The sequence below is a fragment of the Saccostrea echinata genome, unplaced genomic scaffold, assembly GCF_033153115.1.
Source record: "Saccostrea echinata isolate AGI-Se365-2 ecotype Australia unplaced genomic scaffold, CSIRO_AGI_Sech_v1 ptg000001l, whole genome shotgun sequence".
NCBI classification, from domain to species: Eukaryota; Metazoa; Mollusca; class Bivalvia; order Ostreida; family Ostreidae; genus Saccostrea; species Saccostrea echinata.
In genome coordinates this window covers 38879932-38898764 of record NW_026889750.1, presented here as the reverse complement: position 1 = coordinate 38898764, position 18833 = coordinate 38879932, and the positions used below count along the sequence as shown (strand labels likewise).

The window sequence follows — 18833 nt, the reverse complement described above, 5'->3', positions numbered from 1 at the left end:
ACCCGTGGGTATCCGATAATGCCTTTAAATTAGAAAATTTGAACAAGGTTAATAAGGATATAACAAGAATTTGAAAAAAAGAGTTGTGCTTTGTCTGTAATGTAATGGAGAAACCTAGGAGTTCAAAATTGACAAACAAGCTAGAGCACCATATTCAGGATTTAGGGTGGATCCTGACTTTGCCAAGGTTAAATTTCAATTCTTCTGTACATTCCATTTGCCATTAAGCAGTTTTGATTGGTACAGTTTGTTTGGATAATATGAATTGATATTACAGAACTTTGGAGGAGAAGGAGGTAAACTGCTTAGCTTTGGTCAAGGTGTAAAGTGTCTGAATAAAACTTGAGCTATAAAGATGTCATTTGTCAAAAGTTATGTTGAGACAAAATCATCATAATAGTATATAATTAGAAATAATGCTTAAGTTGGGAATTTGTTCAAGAATGGGTATTCAAACACTGTCTTGTCCAGCAAATACTTTGAAATATTTTAAACAGCAGGGCAGCCATTATCACTATCAAGTTTAAATCTTAACTACATACATACTTGGATTCTTACCCTGCAGAAGGTTTGGTGATTCTCTTTAAATCATATTGCATAATCCACAGGCCCTGTTTGTAGAGATGTCCAGCTTCTGCACTGATGATCATTGTCTGTGTGTTTGTCTGTGGTTCATGCCATTCTCTTGTAGTTCATGTGGGCCATTAATCATTTGTCACTGTACTGAATGAATTTAATGATGATGTACGTGCTCTTGTTTTATCAGAGGAAGCTTTTATCAGTAAACTTTGTCAACTGTCACCTGATTATGCATTAATTAAACAAACCAAGGAGTATCCCAAAAGAAAAACATGAAGGGAACAGATGCAAATTAAGTTCAGTACATTCTCTGGGTGATAGACTCAGTATAACAAGTTCCTGATAATTTTTCCAAACTATGACAGGGCTCCTCTCTACTTCAGTATAAACAGAGTAAAACAGTGCTTTGATATAATTAAATTCTCATGCAAACTGACATTTTCTTTAATTGCAAGAGTCAATATCCAGCTACCTAGATTAAATTTTTGTGGGTAATATAAAACTTAAAAGGGTAAAAACCTTTGGTTTATCTATTTAGTACATCAGACCTTACCTTAGTTTAAGTTTAATTTGTGGTCAAAGTCCACCTTGTTGAAATAAGGTAAAGAAAATTTGTTAGGTATACTGCAAAAAAAAAAGCCCAAAAATAAGTGTAGTTTATTGTACATTTAATTTAGCACATGACATTTCTTATATTTTTTTGGCAATATTATATAAGTGTGCCCATTTAAGCTAGTACATGTTATATGAATAATGGTTGTGTGCTTTATTTAATTAAGAATTCAATATGTCTTGTTCCTTAAATACATTACCATACACGTGATAAGGAGTGTATAATAATTATAATTCTCAGTGATTTGAAATTATCTCCAAACTAAAATTGCTGTTCAGAAGTTTCCAAAATAACACCTGCTTAAATAAACAATACATGTATTTGCATCAGGTATGGGGTATCTTTGTTTTATATAATATTTTTTAAGTCACATTTTTAACTTCTTCTCAAGAACCGTTCAACCAATTTCAACCAAATTTGGTATATAGCATCTATGGGTGAAGGGGAACAAAAATTGTGAATTTCATGGTCCCTGCCCCCCTGGGGCCTGAGGGGTGGGGCTAAAACCACCAAAAATAATGCAATCTTTAAAAATCTTCTTCTTTACTCCTGGATATCAAGCAGTCAAACTGTTGGCATCATTGTAATAAGCATTGAGCCCTCTACCAAAATTGTGAAATTCATGGCCCCAGGGTCAGGGGTTCTGGCCCCAGGGTGGGGCTATATAGATCATATAGTGAAAGTGCATTATTTCTTTGAAAATCTTCTTCTCTGCTCCTGGGTATTAAATAAAGTTACTAAGTGCATAGTTAAGATGAGCAAGAGTGCCTCTTCCAAAATTGTGAAATTCATGGCCCCAGGGTCAGGGGTTCTGGTGTTAGGGTGGGGCTCAATTGATTATATAGTGAAAAAGCATTAATTCTTTGAAAATCTTCTTTGCTCCTGGGTATTAAATAAAGGAACTAAGTACATAGTTATGATGAGCAAGAGTGCCTCTTCCAAAATTGTGAAATTCATGGCCCCAGGGTCAGGGGTTCTGGTGTTAGGACGGGGCTCTATAGATTATATAGTGAAAAAGCATTAATTCTTTGAAAATCTTCTTCTTTGCCCCTGGGTATTAAATAAAATAACTAAGTACATAGTTATGATGAGCAAAAGTGCCTTTTCAAAAATTGTGAATTTCATGGCCCCAGGGTCAGGGGTTCTGGTGTTAGGGCGAGGCTCTATAGATTATATAGTGAAAAAGCATTAATTCTTTGAAAATCTTCTTCTCTGCTCCTGGGCATTAAGGTGATAAACTAAGTACATAGTTATGATGAGGAGGTGGGCCTCTTCCAGAATTGTGAAAGCCATGGCCCCTTGGTCAGGGGTTCTGGTGTTAGGGCAGGGCTCTATTGATTATATACTGAAAATGTTTTAATTCTTTGAAAATCTTCTTCTCTGCTCCTGGGTATCATTTAAACAAACTAAGTGCATGGTTATGATGCATAAGGATGGCTTTTCAAAAATTGTGAATTTCATGGCCCCAGGGTCAGGGGTTCTGGTGTTAGGGTGGGGCTCTATTGATTATATAGTGAAAATGCATTGATTCTTTGAAAATCTTCTTCTCTGCTACTGGAGATTATTTAAACAAGCTAAGTGCATGATTATGATAGACAAGGATGCCTCTTCCAAAATTTTTAAATATATGGCCTCAGTTTTTGGGGTTCTTGAGGAGGGGGGGGGGGGGCTCTATTGATTATATAGTGAAAAAGCATTAATTCTATTAATTAATCATTAATTTATCCTGTCTGCTCCTTAGTGTTGAGCTGATAAATAAATTGCTTAGCTATGATGAAAATGGGAACTTCGAACAGAATTTTTAAATCTTGTGGTCCTAGGGTCAGGGGTTCTAGCATAATGGGGGGGGGGGGGGGGGGGGCTTTTGATAATATAGTGGAAAAGTGTTAATTCTTTGAAGTCCATAGTTATGATGAGGAGGGTAACTCTTCCAAATTTGTAAATTTCTTGACCCTTGGTCTTGGGTTCTGGTGTTAGGGTAAGGCTTTGTTGAATCTGTAGTGAAAATGCATTGTACCTGTGAAATTCTTCTCTGCTTCTGGGCATATCGGAAGCAAACTGAGTAAAAGTTTAAATGATATGAGTAAGTGTATTTCTACCAGATTTTTAAACATCTGGACCATTCGTCTAAGCATTCTGGTCCTGGGCAGGGCTCTATTAACTTGTATTCTACTGAGAGAAGTTATTCCCCTTTTCCATTCACCTTTGATAATTAATCACTGTAAATAATGTATTTGAAAGGTTAATAGAATAAGATAATTATGCAAGAATGTTTATCGTATAATTCAAAAAGTACTTTCTTAGTTTTAATAATCAGGTAGACCTGTAAGTAATAGATAAATAAAAATGAGACAAAAGTAACTTATCTTATTAAAAGTTCTTCAAAGACCATAAGAGAGGTCAATGCTAGAGGTCTTAACATGGGTTTAAAAATAGTACAGAAGCACTAATAGTTTGTTAATAGTCTGCATGGTGATAGTGTTAAGTGGGGGATAGATTAGAACTTAATTTATGAGTTGATACTGAATACTAGACTAATTATTTTGTTGATCCTGATCTTATTACTTCTCTTGCTTTAGGGCAACAATGCATCATCTGTCAGTTTATTTAACTTCTAAATTGTTGTATTATACTCAGGTGACCGTTAAGGCCCTTGGGCCTCTTGTTTGCTGTTGACCTTCAACTTGCAAAACTGACCTGGTGTTAGGTATGTGACTCTCAGTTAGTTCATTAGCAATTTGTAATAAGGTTTATTTACCCTCTGATAATAGAGATGATTCTCTCTGGGATTCAAGAATTTTATTCATTTTAAAAATTATGAAGTTAAAAGGTGATTTCTGTCAAATTTTACACAATATGGTCTGCTGAAACAGTTCAAGTTTCAATTGTAATTTAGTTTTCTTTAAGAAAATCAATGACCTTGACTGTGACCTATCATAAAGTACATGACATACTTTAAGGTCAAATGCAATTTCTTTTCAAGTATGAGTTTCCATAGTTTCTCCAAGGGAGGCAAGAGCAAATTTAGATGAAATGACCCCTTCCCTCTCTGACCCATTCACCCACCCACACAAACATACACACATTAAAATCTCCCAAAGTATATATTTCTGTTTTTAAAAATGTGTTCAATAAGTCAACAGTTATAAAATATTCATTTTGAAGAAGTTTAACCTCCATTGTCTAGTCATAGGCAACATTTGTCTAAAGTACATGCTTGTATTCTCTCATGAAAAAAGAATTATTGGCCCACTCTATACACTTCCAATGCTTATACTGACCTTGTTATTATGAACCTGTAAAATAACAATTTTTAAATTGACTCTTCAAGATTTATTCATAAATAGTTCTCAGCATTTAAGTTGCAGACAGACACACAGAGAAAGGGACAGACAGAATCCCCCCCCTCCCCCCAAAGAAAAAGAAGAAAAAAAAACTGTGCTAAGTCCTTGGTCTTCAAATCATTTTTTGATCTTATTATACCCCCCGCAAACGAAGTTTAGGGGGGGTTTATTGGAATCAGCATGTCCGTCTGTCTGTCCGTCTGTCTGTAGACGAGATTTTGTCCGGACCATTTCTTGGAAACTGTTGGAAGGATTTGTCTGAAAATTTGTACACTTATTATTCACCATATGAAGGTGTGCACCTGGTATTTTCATTATGATTGGATAATTATTTTGCATTTTACAGGAGTTTTTTTCATTTTTACTATGTGGTTTTGTCTGGATCTGTTCCCAGAGACTATTGCATAGATTTGTATGAAAATTTGTACACTTATTATTTACCATATGAAGATGTGCACCTGGTATTTTCAACATTATTTGATAATTTTTCTGCATTTTACAGGTGTTTTTTTTTTAATTTAATTTATTGACTTAGTCATTTTGGGTTCATGTCTAAGGTTTGAGACATAGAATCTAGAACATCTGTACAAAAATCTGAACTACAGCTTAAAAGTACTCATTAGAACTAAAAAAAACCAACAAAGTATTAAAAACAGTTTTTACATTACACAGCAGATAGTGTAAATCCATTTGTCCCTTGGGAGTAATAAGTGGACATGCATCCAGTTAAAGATTAATTAATGAGTTCAGTGTGGGAAGCTGTTAGGGCATCTCTGATCAAGTAGGTCTTATCTGTATCTCAGGGGAATTGGGCAGAAAGAAATAAACATCTCTGTTGTCTAAGTCTCTTAATTGTAATTTATGTCTGTCAAAATACATAGTTACTAAAACCAGCCTTTTATTTTTAAAATGAGTTTGATATAAAGGTATTAAAATCAATTTGATTTTCTATAATTAATTATGATATTCTTTTTTTCAACAATCAATTTGCAGAGTGTCATGTCTCACAAAGATGGCAGATAGTTGCAAACTATTTTTTCAATGTAATAAAAAACACTGTAATTATTAGTGTTTATGTTTTATTAGGCTGCACCTTAGTTTCATTCATTAAATAAAGTGCCCCACCACAGCATGATATGCCCATCAAATATTGTTAAATTATCATAAACAGTTTAGATTCAATTGTTTGAATGACATCTTAGCGAGACAAGGCAGTCTGCAATTTGTTGTAAAGATATAAAAATTCAAATAAAAAATGTACAATAAATAATTAGTTTAAATTATATTATACAATATCATATAACTTTTAATTATTATATACAATATCAAATTAGTTTTAATTACATCAAATTTATCTTGAAAGTAAGACTAGCCAACAAGAACAATTCAATACAACACAAGCAATTAATTAAGAGACTGATTCCTTTTGCCCAATTCCCAAGAGATGTAGATAACACCTGCTTGATCAGAGATGCTCTACCAGTTATCTCCTCACACTAAACTCATTAATTTCTCTCTAATTTGACATGCAATTTTCTGCTATCAAAATTTTCCTTGACCAGTGCCTGATCATTACACCCATGGGAGAGGTGGAATTTTTGTTGTTACAGATTGCTGTAAAGAACATAATGAAAAAAATAAGACTAGTATTTTCTTGATTTAACACTTTTTTAATAAAGATACTGCAATACTCTGACATCTTTTGGGACTGTGTAATTTAAAAGTTAAAAGACATAGTTTTTTGATTCTAAGTCTAATGGTTTTCTAGTTATGATTTTTCCATATCTGGCCATAGCGTCTTTATTAAAGGTCAGAGCAACCTGGTTTTAATGTGCAACACACCTTCTACCCTAGATGTATCAGCTGACAAAGTTTGATAATTCTAGGCCTAATAGTATTAAAGTTATGAGCCGGACATGAAAAAGCTAACGGAGGGACAAACATGAACGCTATAACATAATACGTCCCGTTGTAAGACGGACGTATAAAAATATATAATGAGTAATTAAATTTTCACTGTAAATGTTTAAGGAAATTGTGAACACCTCTCACATCTAGAAAACATTAGTGATTTGGTACTTTCTCTGAAAAACCCAGCGGGGGGTATTTGTCCCTTTTGGACAGTTCTAGTTTTGAATTAAAAAGGTTCTGTCCTTCAGCATTTAATCTTGATTGCTTTGGAAATAAAAAGAGAGACAGTATATATTACACCTTTAACTGCTTTATCTGTTTATAATAATAATAATTTTAATATATGATTGCACAGGCTTGCAGTAACATGACCTTGCTAAACTTTTCCACCAGGAATTTTCCACCAAGTATCATGCAGGTCATACAAATATACAGTCTGAATGTGTCACTCACCTTGTTACGTGAGGTATACAGTGTAAGCTATGATAAGTCTACACTGGAGTATCACGTGTCCTAGAAAATGTTTAGTTATTAAACTTTCATCAGTGTACTTGTATAAACTATTTCACAAGTCAAATTTCTAAGAGAGTGTAAAAAAAGTCTCAAAAAAAGAAGAAATCATTAATATGTACTTGCAGTAAGAATATGTAAATTGTAATATTGTATCATTATGATACTTTCAGACTTGAGAGCAAGGCAAATTAATTGATTTAGAAAGTACTTTGAGAAGTAATACATGTTTATCATATTTCCATATTACCCGATTTGACTGTACTGCAACTCAAAATAGGGGGCCAACCACCCTTTCAATAAACATTCTCAGTAAAAGGTTACGTTTGAAAAAAAGTGGGGGGTTGGCTAGCACTCCCTGCCCCCCTTGATACTATATGCCTGTTATACATTCACTGCAGCAAATCCTGTATTGCATGTTCATTTGTTTGTCAAAGTACTAGTATTTCATTCATTGTGAGCAACTGAATAGTTACTTCAGGATATACACATACTAATTTTCAAACAAGTACAGTTTACAGTAAATGGTAATCATGAACATATGTATTACATTTAATTTATCATATTTTAAATTTATGCCTTTAATTTTACTTATAGGAAGAGGCTCTAAGGGTTGAGATGGCAATGCAGAAATTGGCAATTGAACAAGTCAAGCAGGAACGAGCCGAGGCTGAGGAGCGCTTAAAGGAAGCAGTGAAGAAAACAGAAGCTCGCTGCCATCAAGAGCTGGTAGAGGCTGTGTTAAAGGCTCGCGAGGAGGAAAAAAAGATAGCAGAGGAGGAGGCTAAAAAAGTTGCCAAGTATGTGTCACTAGGAGCTACTGTAAAATGATTTATGATGAGTTTTACAGTCAATTCAATTACATATCTAAATAGATATTAATGATTTAGATCAGCTTTGTTACTTGCAAGTTTGAAATAACTACAGTATATTTATTTTACTAAGGTCATTTATGATTTCATTTAAATCATCAAAGATATGAAATCAGTTGAAAGTTCTAATCTTTCCCCCAAGAAATTAATTCTTATGGATGTATCTCATTTATCTCCTTCTGACTATGATTTATCTGGGTTTTCATACTAATTAATGAAAAATTTTGAATTTCACTCTTGTTAATTGTCTTTAAAACATTTTGGAAAATGTGATAATTCCATTATAAAAGATTTTAAATTTTTATTCACTGTCATTGAAATGTGCTTGAATTTTATTTCTTAATCCTATAATTTACAGCAATACCTTGAACCAAATTTAGAAAGTCTTAAAATAAATTTTTGAAGATGTTTATAGATTTTTTATATTGCAATGACCTTGATTTTTGGTAATTTTAAAAAAAAAAACTACTAATGAAAAAATGAGGAAACTGACTAAAAAGAATTTTTGAGAATTGTTTTAAAACCAATGCATGCAATTATTGAGCCTTTTAGGGGTAAACTCCCTTTAACCATGATTTTACAGGCTAATCATTCCCTGTGTTTTCTGACAGATAATAATTACATCAACAAACGAAACCATAAACACAAAGTTAGCAATGTTGAAATATATATTCCTCTTTTCAATCTGTGTAGGGCAGCACAGGAAAAATTTGAGAAGGCAGTCCAGGTAGCTGCAGAAGAGAAGAAAAAGGCATTAAAAGAACTAGAGGAGAGGAAGGATAAAGAGAGGGTGAAGGCAGTGGCTGAAATGGAGGTAGCCCAGAAAAAGATCGCAGCCGAACAACTGGAAAAATTAAAGAAGGAGTACGAGCAGATTAATGTTAGACTTAAAGAGGAAATCAAAGGAAAACTGGACATTATAGACAAACTAAATCTCCAGGTACTCTGTATAGAAAAGGCCAAGAAAAATGTGGAGGAGGTATTACATGATACAAAAACTGATTTCCAAGACTTCATTGATAGATTGCCAGACTCCATTAAAGGCCAAGTGGGGTTCATGGTACGACCTATATACATTGATGAGATTGGTCGGGTGCCTACCATAGTGTAAGAGCTGCATTTATTAAGAAGGGAAACTATCGGTACTTCTTTAAACTAAATGAGCTATTGTATGAAGACTGTGTTACATGAAGCACTAGCTATAATATTCTGACTTTATATTAATTGTCTCTTATACACAGTAAGAGGTAGATGTGATGGTATTGAAAATTCCTGTGATGTATAGGTGTAAAGCAGGGTTCTTCTTTAAATGATTTATTATTTTTATAGTTGTTTTACTATTTGTTGATAGAGACATGGATGTTTAAAGACTTCTGTTGTTGACTGCAAGTGCCTGCATTTTTAAAATCTTTTGTTACTGATTGTTAAAAATACCAGTATTGGATTGTTAGAATTTTCTTTGAACCATGAATCTATCTAAACAATTGCTGTATGCATGGTAGTTTAAAAAAAATACTCATGTATCTTTTGAGTCTTGGAAATGCAGGGTGTATGGCTCTCAATATCCATTATGGATAAACAATAATGTACCTATTTTTAGATTTCAACTTTTTTTTTAAAACAGTGCACTATTTTTCACCAAATTTCATTGAAAAAATATCCATTTACAACACAGTATTTATCAACTGTTTTCAGTAAGTTATGGCACACAATGTGAAATCTGTAAGTCTGTAGTCATCTTATTTATTACTCATTTTTAAGTATGAGCTATGTACACTACAAGTCAATACCTGATAGTTTAATCAAGGAAACCAAGTATCAGCTGTTGTGCTTGCTGTCCTGTTGAATTTTTTAATTCTGGTAAACAGAATATACAGAGTGCTAGCATATACCAGGGCTCAGGGTTTCTTTTTAATTAATACATGTACAAAGAATAAATGATAGCATATAATCTGCTGAAACACCTAGGGCATGCACTCTGACCTTTGAAAAAAAAACTTTTTAACTCACATGAACGAGGTTCAAGTGAGATTTTCTGAGTGCCTTTCATCCATCTTCTGTCTGTCCTTATATAAACTTTCACATTGCTCACTTCTTCTCCAGCAGAACCACAGTCCCATTTTCAACCAAACCTTACCACAAAGCATCCTTGGGTGAAGGGGATTCAAGATTATTCAAATAAAAGGCTCTTAAAAGTAGAGATTTTCAAGAAAAGGCAAATTTAGGGTGGATGTCTCAAAAAGCTTAAGAACCACTGGGCCAGAAAAAAATGAAATGCGACAGCTTAATTTCCTGTTACAGTGAAGATTAATATTTCTTCAAATCATGCCTCCAAGGACCGTGTGATGCCACAGTTGGCAACAAAGTACTGTGATTCATTGGTAGTGCAGATTTAAATTTGTTCAAATCATGGCCAAAAGGGGTAAGGTGGGGTCACAAAAGGGGATCAAGGTTTTATATAGAAATATATAGCAATGTTCTTCCCAGAACAACTAGGCCATGATTAGTCATATAATATGCAAGCATCCTCAGATAGTGCAGATTCAAATTTGTTCAAACCATGGTCACTATATGGAGTCAAAATTTTTCATGGGAATAAAGGGGGAAAAAATCTTTAAAATAGTTTGAAGAACAAGAGGACTAAGGTGATTCTGATGAGCAATGTGGCCCATAGGCCTCTTGTTATTAGGTAGACTTGAAAGAGGAATTCATTTTTTCACATTTTGGTTTATGGTTAATGTGTGAATCAGTTATTTTATGTTATCTCTGCAGATTTTTGCATTAACATCTGTTATTGTCAATGATGTAGCATGCTGCCATTGTAATATAAGTAAAGAAGTTTAGTAATGGTATTATAGGTAAAACATACTTATATGTAATAAATTGTGTGAGCATTGTTGAGTCACCAGATTATCCATTTCTACTCTGTAACTCTCCATTGATCCAGTCACAAATTTATTATTTTTATACACTTGTTTTATTTTTGTACAATATACACTAAAAGCAATAAAATAAGATATACTTTCCAATTGTTGATATATATGCTTGATAACTCAAGCTAACAAAACCTGGAAAATGCATGCAATGTGGATACAGAATAGAATGGTAGCCAGTTGACATTCCCTGACCATTAACTTGAAATGTTGTTAGAGGAGGGAAAATACTGTCATCTGATAATGCCTCCTGTATACATGTACATGTTATACCTATCTCATATCATCAGTCCTCATCAAAATAATTGCAAAATAGATCACATGTAGATTAGAGCCCCTGCTACACTCATTTTCACAAATCTATAAAGTTGGATTCACATGTACATTATAATGCGCCATTCAAACCTATCTATTGTAAATGGTCGGACTGAATTAGATGGTGGCAGGAAAAAGTCTTCAATTTTGTCCTCAAGATGAATATGTTAATTCACCATTAAACTATTAACTGATCAAACAGGATTCATTCATTTTGTCAATTCAACAATGCAATTGTTAAGAAAAATTGATTTGATCAAAGAACTCCCACAGTAAATTTATACAGCATCTATATCATTCTATTTTGACTTCTTTTATACATGCTGGATAAACTGAGGTAGACAACTTCATGTTTTGTTTGTTTTTATTAAGTTCCAGCATACTGTACATATTTAGGTTGAACTTTGGCAACCTTCCTGAACTCCTCTGCCAATGTTTTTGGACATTTCATCTTGCACCAACTGATTGGTTCCAAGGTGGCCCCTGTTTGTAATTAAAAAAAAATATTAAAAAAAATTACTTTAACTCAACAAATTACTTAAAAACTTAAATTACAACACTATTGATAACAAATTTGCTGATATACAATGTACCTGCTTCGCTTGTTGCCATAACAACCCCTAATTCATTTTCTGCTGTGCTGAGTAGGTAAGAATGGGCATCTCCTAATGAAAGCTAGTACACATTAAGGAATTATTTCTTAGAGACTCAAAAAATATCATTTCTTAATACATGTACATAAATGTAAAATGTTTAATTGTGATTCAAAGGGATACAACTCTTGCAACAACTATATCTCCAGGTCTGAAACATTTGTACATTTCCACCTAAAATGTAAATATTCTGCATTATTGACATATCATGTATTATAATAATTTTTGGAATATCATGACTTAAAATATAACAAGAGGCCCAGGGGCCACATCGCTCACCTGAGCACTATGGCTAGGAAAAAAGCAGAAATCAGTTCAGTCTTGAAAGGTTGAAAAGTTTAAATAAAAAAGTGGTTTGGGGGGGGGGGGGTGTCATGAATTGAACAAGTTTAAATCTACATTATCTGAGGATGCTTCCATTTAACTATAACCAATCATGGCTTTGTTGTTCTTGAGAAGAAGATTTTTAAAGATTTAACCTATGTATTCCTATGTAAAACTTTGATCGCCCATTGTGGCCCCACCCAACCCCGAGGGGTCATGATTTGAACAAACTTGTATTTACACTATCTGAGGATGCTACCATATAAATATGACCAATCATGGCTTTGCTGTTCTTGAGAAGAAGATTTTTAAAGATTTTTCCTATATATTCCCATGTAAAACTTTGATCGCCCATTGTGGCCCCACCCGACCCCCGGGGGTCATGATTTGAACAAATTTGAATCTACACTATCTGAGGATGCTTCCACATAAATATGACCAATCATGGCTTTGCTGTTCTTGAGAAGAAGATTTTTAAAGATTTTTCCTATATATTCCTATGTAAAACTTTGATCGCCCATTGTGGCCCCAACCGACCCCCGGGGGTCATGATTTGAACAAACTTGTATTTACACTACCTGAGGATGCTTCCATGTAAATATATCCAATCATGGCTTTGCTGTTCTTGAGAAGAAGATTTTTAAAAATTTTTCCCATATACATGTATTCTTATGGAAAACTTTGATCGCCCATTGTGGCCCCGTCCGACCCCCAGGGGTCATGATTTGAACAAATTTGAATCTACACTATCTGAGGATGCTACCATATAAATATGACCAATCATGGCTTTGCTGTTCTTGAGAAGAAGATTTTTTAAAGATTTTTCCTTTATATTCCTATGTAAAACTTTGATCGCCCACTGTGGCCCCACCCGACCCCCGGGGGTCATGATTTGAACAAACTTGAATCTACACTACCTGAGGATGCTTCCATGTAAATATGACCAATCATGGCTTTGCTGTTCTTGAGAAGAAGATTTTTAAAGATTTTTCCTATATATTCCCATGTAAAACTTGATCGCCCATTGTGGCCCCACCAGACCCCCGGGGGTCATGATTTGAACAAACTTGTATTTACACTATCTGAGGATGCTACCATATAAATATGACCAATCATGGCTTTGCTGTTCTTGAGAAGAAGATTTTTAAAGATTATTCCTATATATTCCTATGTAAAACTTTGATCGCCCATTGTGGCCCCACCCGACCCCCGGGGGTCATGATTTGAACAAACTTGAATCTACACTATCTGAGGGTGCTACCATATAAATATGACCAATCATGGCTTTGCTGTTCTTGAGAAGAAGATTTTTAAAGATTTTTCCTATATATTCCCATGTAAAACTTTGATCGCCCATTGTGGCCCCATCCGACCCCCAGGGGTCATGATTTGAACAAACTTGAATCTACACTACCTGAGGATGCTTCCACATAAGTTTCATATTTTCAAGCACAGTGGTTCTTGAGAAGAAGATTTTTTAACGATGCCATTAATTTTTCACAAATTCTTAATTATCTCCCCTTGGAAGAAGGTGTGGCCCTTCATTTGAACAAACTTGAATCCCCTGTACCCAAGGATACTTTGTGGCAAGTTTGGTTGAAATTGGCCCAGTGGTTCTTGAGAAGAAGATGAAAATGTGAAAAGTTTACAGCAACAACGACGACAACGACGACAGACAACGGACAAATTTTGATCAGAAAAGCTCACTTGAGCCTTTGGCTCAGGTGAGCTAAAAAGTTGAATGTCATTAAAATGACACATATATACCTTATCTTTTTCTGTTGCACGAACATCCTCTTTCCTTAATACATGCAACAAAAAAGAAGTTCGATTATTTACTGTGTACAAAGATTCTTCTGACTCTAAGTTTGATTTTTTAGGTCATTTAAAATTCCCTTCTTCTTACCTGATTTGTCCCCTGAATGGCTCTTTTAATGGAATTTTTCCCACACTGAGAATCATACACTTACAGAATCTAGGGTTGACATTTGTTATCTGAAATAGTCAAAAGAAGCTACATACATGTATATGTATGCTACACTAGACGGATAAAAGCAGTATCCTGCAACAGACACAGTATGATGCATAATGCTGCACACTTTGTTTTATTTGAAATTAAAAGATTTAAAATGCTTACCCTTGTTGTAACAATGGCATCTAATGAGGGAACAATATTCTGTTCTTCTTGTGTTTTCACTTGAATAAGTGACTGAAATTCATGACGAAATAAATGACAGGAATTAATACATACTGTCCTTGCCAATATTTATATAAAAATACTGGGAATTCCCACCTCATTTCTTTTATTTCTTTGGTAATTATTTTTTTTTATCTTAAAATACTACATTTCAAAAAATTCTTATAATACATGTGGCTGTGAATTAAAAGTGAATGTAAGTTAGTGATTTCCTTAGATATACCAGCAGAGGAGTGGATTTCTAAGGCCATTAACCATGCAGTGTGTGCGTACATCCCTATTGAATTGGTTCACAGTAGAATATACCTTTCCATCCTCATTTTGAGAAGTCTGTAGATAGCCAGCTAGACTAGAGTAGATATAGCCATTCCTGGAGTAAGTACCACTGCCTCCCTCACAAGTCTCCTCTAAACGACAAATTCTCTGACCTTGAAAATCATCAATTGAAAATACTCATTACATTAATAAGGTCAATGTATTAAGACACCTTAATCAGTTTATCCAAATTTGAGAGATTGCTAACATAGCATTACTGTATTTCACTCGGAGCTCCTCTGGTGGCTCATACCTCGCACACTAACCTCAGACGTCAACTGTGTTCTACCATATTGCTGATACAGTCATGTGATCTTATTTGAAATTCATTCAAATGTTAAACTTTTGAAATCTGAGTTACTTTGTGGCACGCCCAACACTAATTGTTTTTGCTTTCAAAGACTACAAACACAAGGTTATAATCTAAACCAATATACAAGGAAGAATTACACAAGTTAACAAACCTTTTTGAAGACAGTATAGGGGGTGGACCTATATATATAGTAAAACTTGTTTTTGTCATGATGCGGTACTTTTTCTTTTGATGTTAGCCATACTTTAAATCAAATAGAAAAGCGTTGGCTGAATTCCAACGTACTGTAATTTCTAGGGGCGGAGCTTAGCCGTACAATAGCTTCCAATGTACTGTACAATAACTTCCAAAAGAACTCAATACTTTTTGAATATTTTTTCTTCAATTTCTGTAAGTATATACAACCTATGCGGAAGAAACATGAGAAACCACACAAAATTCAACCCCCTCCCTTCAATCTGAAAATGCGTACGTGAGAACCAGTTTCAAGAGGAATACATGGAAACTCAGTTAACTGCTTTAAACAAATTTTAAAAAAAAACACACACACAGAATTTCATGTATCGAATTAATTAAAACATATAACTGAAATGTGACAATATTGAAAACACGCACAGTTCGATGATTCCCTTAATAGCACCTGTTTTCTGGGTTCCTTGAGTTACATGCAAACGGATACATGTTCGTATATGCATGTATTTGGGCTCTTTCACACTACATTCCATAATTTTCACACTTGTGGCTACAGTACTTGACTCAGATTTCTTCAGGACATGCAAGCGTATTCCTAGTAACAGTACAGGGGATCATAGTGCGGGTGGATCAAAGTTTCCAGTATTGTGCCTGTGTATATTATGGTTTTGGAAATACTCATGCTGCTTAAATTAATCCATCAAATACAATTGCACACTCGTTTAACATCGCTTGATTTTTCAATGCAACAATCTCCTTCATACTTTCTGCTTTGTTTGAACACCATGTACACTTACGATGGACCAAGGCCTGTGACGTAATGTCGTGTGCAGATTGGTGCTGAAGGAGTGGCTATGCAAATGACCATGACACAAGACATTTACAGACACTTTCTTTCGTTTGTAAGGGAGTTATTGTACAGAGAGGCGTGACAGTCTCGTCGCTGCGCGACTTGACTGCCACGCCTCTCTGTACAATAAATCCCTTACATACAAAAGAAAGTACTGTAAATATAACTTAGTACAAACATGGATATTGCGAATTCATGGAAATAGTGAAGTTTTCTTGGATCCCCAGCTATATAAATTTTACCAATTCCTTAAACGGATCTAACAAATTATAGATATTGCAAAGTAATTTCACAGGTCCCAGTGACCTCGTCATAACAGAGTTTTACTGTACTTATCTTGTCATTTATCACCTATTCTCACATAATCCGTCCACATGCAGCATAACTTTCATTAAAAAAATAAAGTCATTATTTGGGGGAGAAGTCGATGTTTTTTAGCAAACAAATCATGGGAGAATTATTTTTCAAAATATCAGAACTCTTACGTCGAAATGAACCCGTCAAAAATCGTTTTATTGCCAAAATGAATATTCAGTTTCACTTGGATTTTTTTAGCACTATGTCTGTACTAATAAAAATACTTCGAAAATTTTGTTTTTTGCCAGTGTTTTTCTCTTAATTTGTAATTAACAAATTTTATTTGCTTTAATCTTATTTTCCAACTGAAATAATTCTGTTCCCTCTTACTAGAAATGTTTAAGCTGAATTCCTGTGCGACTTACTTTTATGTTTATGAATCATAAGAGAAGAGGATTTTAAAATTTAATTTGGGAAGAGACTGTGAAAATTCTAAATTGGTTTTTCTTAAAGAAATATATTGATAATGTAAATTACAATTTTACTGGTATTCAAACCAAAAATTAATATTTTCTTGAACTTATTTTCATCTATCTAATGACATGCATTATTTTCAATTGCCCACAAAATGCCACAAACACTGATTATTTTTCATCCTTTTGAGAGATTCACAGTTAAATATAATGACAATGTAAGATCTGCTGTTGGTATGTATTTTTTCCTATCTTTCTCTAGTTATGCCTCTCCCTATTTTTTCCTCTTTTATTCCCCATATGCTTTTTTAATTTCTGCTTTTGACTTTACAATCTCTGTTAAATGAAATCTATGAAATATAATTACGGAGGAAGGCAATTAAATTATATTTGATTTATGTTATTTTTACTGTAATTTACGTTATGAATGTTTTGCTTCATCAAGTAATCAATGGAGAGAGATTTATGCATAAAATATTGCTACAAATAAATAGAAGTACACCTTGTTTGTAAAATCAACTGAAATTCACGCCAAAAATACATCTTTGAGGAATTATTTGAAAGTTGTTAAAGGTAACACATAATTTATGTTATCTGATGGCGCTTCCTGCATCAGATCTACATCGGAAGTTCGGTGATGTTAAGATGCTTTTGAGAAGAAACCAATAACGTTTCCTGCATGGTCACGTATTGTCCCGACGTCTTATTTGCAAGATAGGTACCATATATGTATTATACTGATAACGTAAATTACATAACGTAAATTACTTTCTATCAGATTAATTGGTGTAAAATGTGTAGTCGCACAGATCAATGTTCGTTTTAATATTTTAAGTGTTTGGTAGGTCAGGAAGAAGAAATAAATTAATATGCAAAGACAATTTTACTTGTATTCTCTAAGTATCGTTGATAACGTAAAATACATCCTTAAAACGAACCACTCACCTCTGGTTAAAAGACCAATGTGTTTCTGTAAGTATTCTGTCATATAACTTTTCTTTGTTTCTGATTGCATTTTATGGACTTTGTTGGATATTCTAGTAGATATTTTATGTTTTTAGATACCCTTTTATGCTGTTTACACAAATACTAAGATTTTGATAACGTAAATTACAGAAATTTAGCGACAAAGTTATTTTATATTTTTTAAAAATTTCACTGTAGACAAATATCTAAAAGTGTGAAAAATCAATATATTCATGCATTGTTATATGTAAAAGTCGTGCTTTTTAGCATAAAATGTAATTGTTTTGTTTTATTCATTGGTCCAAACTTTGCCTTTTGCCTAAGCGACAGATCGAGAAGCCATTTATTAGACTATATACTTGGATCCCATGGAAGTTTTAACCTGTGTATTAACACTTAACGATGTTGGTTTGGTAACTAGACGTATCACAAACGAAAACACTACAAAATTTACCAATTATTTTAATAATAATGTAATTTAAATTGCTTGCGACATCCAAATAGCGCATATGGACGGATTATGTGAGAATAGGTGTTATAGAATTTTACTATGCATTGGGAGCGCCTTTGGAGGTGATCGACAACGTAAAGCTCATCAAATATTTTAACTGTGACAAGCCTTTTTACCAGTAGCAGACAAATGAGAAGTGAGATATTTAAAAATAGTATGAAAGAAGTGATAATATATTCATTTTGACAAAAGCACTGAGATGACATACCTGTCAATTTTAATCGGGCACGAAAAACAATAAGACAGTCTTGAACAGAACCATGAGAATGTCGATATACATATAAAAAATAACCTCTTTCATACTTATGGGATTAAAAATCGGTGAGTAAACCTCTGTGAAATGATTTGTACTTCCTGATTTTTTCGTGTTTATGAAAAACTTCTAAAATCAATGAGATCATAAAATTGTCAGTACCTGGAACACTGATTGTGGGCGCAGCCATCTTTTTTTGTTAAATGAACTCGTCCGCGCAAAAGGGGGGGGGGTTCGTCTACATAACGCCAAATTCATTTATGGAATGATGCTTCGAAATTTTCAGAAGAAATGACGAATTCAATGCAAGTACATTGCTTAATATAAAAATATTAAAGAAGTTCAATTCTGCTCTGGGTTTTCCCTAAATATTTGAAATTTTTTAAGTGTACAGAAATGTTACCCCTTTTTC

At 33.8% G+C, this 18833-nt stretch overlaps 2 protein-coding genes across 2 annotated transcripts in view; one reads left to right on the top strand and one right to left on the bottom strand.

Moving 5' to 3' along the window:
* The window catches only part of LOC133191271 (uncharacterized protein C6orf163 homolog), a 39579-nt gene extending 28726 nt beyond the window's left edge, over nucleotides 1-10853 (top strand). The window contains exons 3-4 of the mRNA XM_061327028.1: nucleotides 7555-7757; nucleotides 8523-10853. Of these exons, the coding sequence (XP_061183012.1) occupies nucleotides 7555-7757; nucleotides 8523-8940 (621 nt within the window). The 3' untranslated portion in view covers nucleotides 8941-10853. The remainder of the gene's footprint in view (nucleotides 1-7554; nucleotides 7758-8522) is intronic.
* A 570-nt stretch (nucleotides 10854-11423) lies between these two features.
* LOC133197391 (exosome complex component CSL4-like) lies at nucleotides 11424-18611 on the bottom strand. Its single transcript, XM_061333402.1, has 8 exons — nucleotides 18584-18611; nucleotides 14558-14679; nucleotides 14192-14263; nucleotides 13961-14049; nucleotides 13822-13855; nucleotides 11854-11904; nucleotides 11671-11752; nucleotides 11424-11560 (listed from the first exon to the last, which is right to left on the bottom strand). The coding sequence occupies exons 1-8, from the start codon at nucleotides 18609-18611 to the stop codon at nucleotides 11445-11447; spliced, it is 594 nt and encodes a 197-aa protein (XP_061189386.1). The 3' UTR covers nucleotides 11424-11444.
* Between the last annotated feature and the right edge of the window lie 222 nt (nucleotides 18612-18833).

Bases quoted from the DNA above. Each gene is read 5' to 3' on its own strand.
- LOC133197391 (XM_061333402.1), bottom strand. From the start codon at position 18,611: ATGGCTGCGCCCACAATCAGTGTTCCAG. The intron at 14,050-14,191 runs GTAAGCATTTTA...TGACTATTTCAG, and splicing joins ATGCCATTGTTACAACAAGG to ATAACAAATGTCAACCCTAG. The intron at 11,753-11,853 runs GTATCCCTTTGA...AATGTGTACTAG, and splicing joins ATATAGTTGTTGCAAGAGTT to CTTTCATTAGGAGATGCCCA.